Source organism: Austrofundulus limnaeus, unplaced genomic scaffold (assembly GCF_001266775.1).
Source record: "Austrofundulus limnaeus strain Quisiro unplaced genomic scaffold, Austrofundulus_limnaeus-1.0 Scaffold287, whole genome shotgun sequence".
Classification (NCBI taxonomy): Eukaryota; Metazoa; Chordata; class Actinopteri; order Cyprinodontiformes; family Rivulidae; genus Austrofundulus; species Austrofundulus limnaeus.
Window position 1 is genome coordinate 281910 of NW_013952689.1, and position 1929 is coordinate 283838.

Below are 1929 nucleotides of genomic sequence, written 5' to 3' on the forward strand. Positions count from 1 at the left end.
GATCCTAAGACCACCAAAACGGATCCCCTCAACACCTCGGCTGCGCCTAGAAATTCTGTCCATGAAAGTAATGAACAGAATCGGTGACAAAGGGCAGCCTTGGCTGCATGTACAACATGTTAGCATGTACAACGGTCTGGGTTAAAGCAAAATGCCGCCATCGCTGTCTGAGCACTATTTTAATTATAAAGAAACGCGCCCACAAACTTCTGACCAGTCATACAATAATTTTAATGGGGAAGTGGGTGAAAGGTTTGCCTTGGAGGCTTGTGACAAGAAGGGGTGGAAGACACTAAGTTGACAAGTTGAGAACAAAATTACACAATGATCCTGCAACTGCAACAGCGAGAGCGGATTTTGTGGGTTTGATGGACCGTGCAGAGAGCTTAGTCTCTACTGCAACCTACTGTAGCTATATCATGTCTGATGTGACAAAGTTTTCTCACAACTGTTGGCTTGAGACTTAATGTAATTTTCGTCTGTTTTTCTGTCTGCCTCGCATTAACTTGGCAGTCACGAAGTAACAGACACAGGTGTAGTTACTACCATTCAATCCAGTGCTTTAGGTTCAATCCACTCTATGTATCAAACAATACAGATTTTTAACATTTATTTTATCAACTTGTCTTCTGCAGACGCTCTGTGTTGAAGGATCAGTGGATCGGTGTTCGACTACTCCACCTAGGCTGCATTGTGGAGCACAGATCCACTGAGGAACTTGCTGTTTCAGCAACATTTAATTTAAAAAGTGTACTTTTGAGGTTAAACAAATGTTTATAATTACTTTCAATAAATCACAAGCCAAGAACTACATGGACATTTTTCTTTTTTGTGTTGAACAAATATTGAACCGACAGTTGTGTATCGAATTGAACTGAATCGTGAATTTTCTGTATCGCTGCACCCCTAGTAGTTACCAAAGTGACCATAAAGAGCCACTGCAGCAGCTTTATTTTACTGTACACTTCTTATTTTATACATTAATTGTAGGTATTTTTTTCTGTCAGATTTTTGCAAAGCTATATTGGATTTTTGGACATCAGCTGCATCGACATCCTTTAACACTTTCTTTGGAAATGTTCTCATTTTATTTGTAATTAAATGTTTTAACATATCGTAAAGGTTTCTATTTCAGCAGTTTATACAAATACTGTGAAACAGATATGGAATTTTGTTCTTTCAGGCGTTTTGGAATTGAGGTGAAGGACTTTGGGCCCAGCTGGCGAGATGGTGTTGCTTTCCAAGCGGTGGTGCATGCTATCAGACCTGACCTGGTGGACATGGACTTGGTGCGGCGCAGAAACAACAAAGACAATTTAGAAGATGCCTTTGCACTTGCAGAGAACGAGTTGGGCATTCCCCGTCTGCTGGATCCAGAAGGTCTCCTTTTTGTCTTATGTTACTTTTAGTTTTTAGCTACCATTATGCTACATTTAGCTTTCAATTAGCTTATTCAGCCTTTTGCTACTGTCGTGGCAAAGATAGTCAGAAACACGGCGAAAAGGGTGTTTAAAAGACAAGTCTTGCGGGTATGATTTATAAAGTCATTTATTGATGGGCAGACATGAAACAGAAAGCAATCACGAAGTCTGTAAGATGTGGGCCCCCGACTGAGGGCGGAAGAGAACTGTTATACCTTCAGCTATCATCATGTGATAATGAACAACCAATCAGAAAGTGGGTCAACCTGATACAAGGAAATAGGTCAGCTTGATGCTGACGTCCAGGGATATCACAAGATATGAACAAGTGGACAGTGTCAAGGTGATACAGAATAAGTATTCCACAACACTGTAAACTGTACCAATCATCTTAACATCAGTACAAATTATTTCAGGATACAAAAAGTTGGGTAAATAATTTATTTTTTTATCACGAAAGGACTATTCTTCAGCTTCATACATACATACAATGAATAACCTTTATAAC

At 39.6% G+C, this 1929-nt stretch overlaps 1 protein-coding gene across 1 annotated transcript in view; it reads left to right on the top strand.

Moving 5' to 3' along the window:
- Window positions 1–1929, top strand: part of syne1b (spectrin repeat containing, nuclear envelope 1b) — a gene marked incomplete in the record, with an annotated part of 311340 nt that overhangs the window by 37949 nt on the left and 271462 nt on the right. The window contains 1 exon segment of the mRNA XM_014021303.1: window positions 1184–1380. Coding sequence (XP_013876757.1) covers window positions 1184–1380 — 197 coding nt within the window.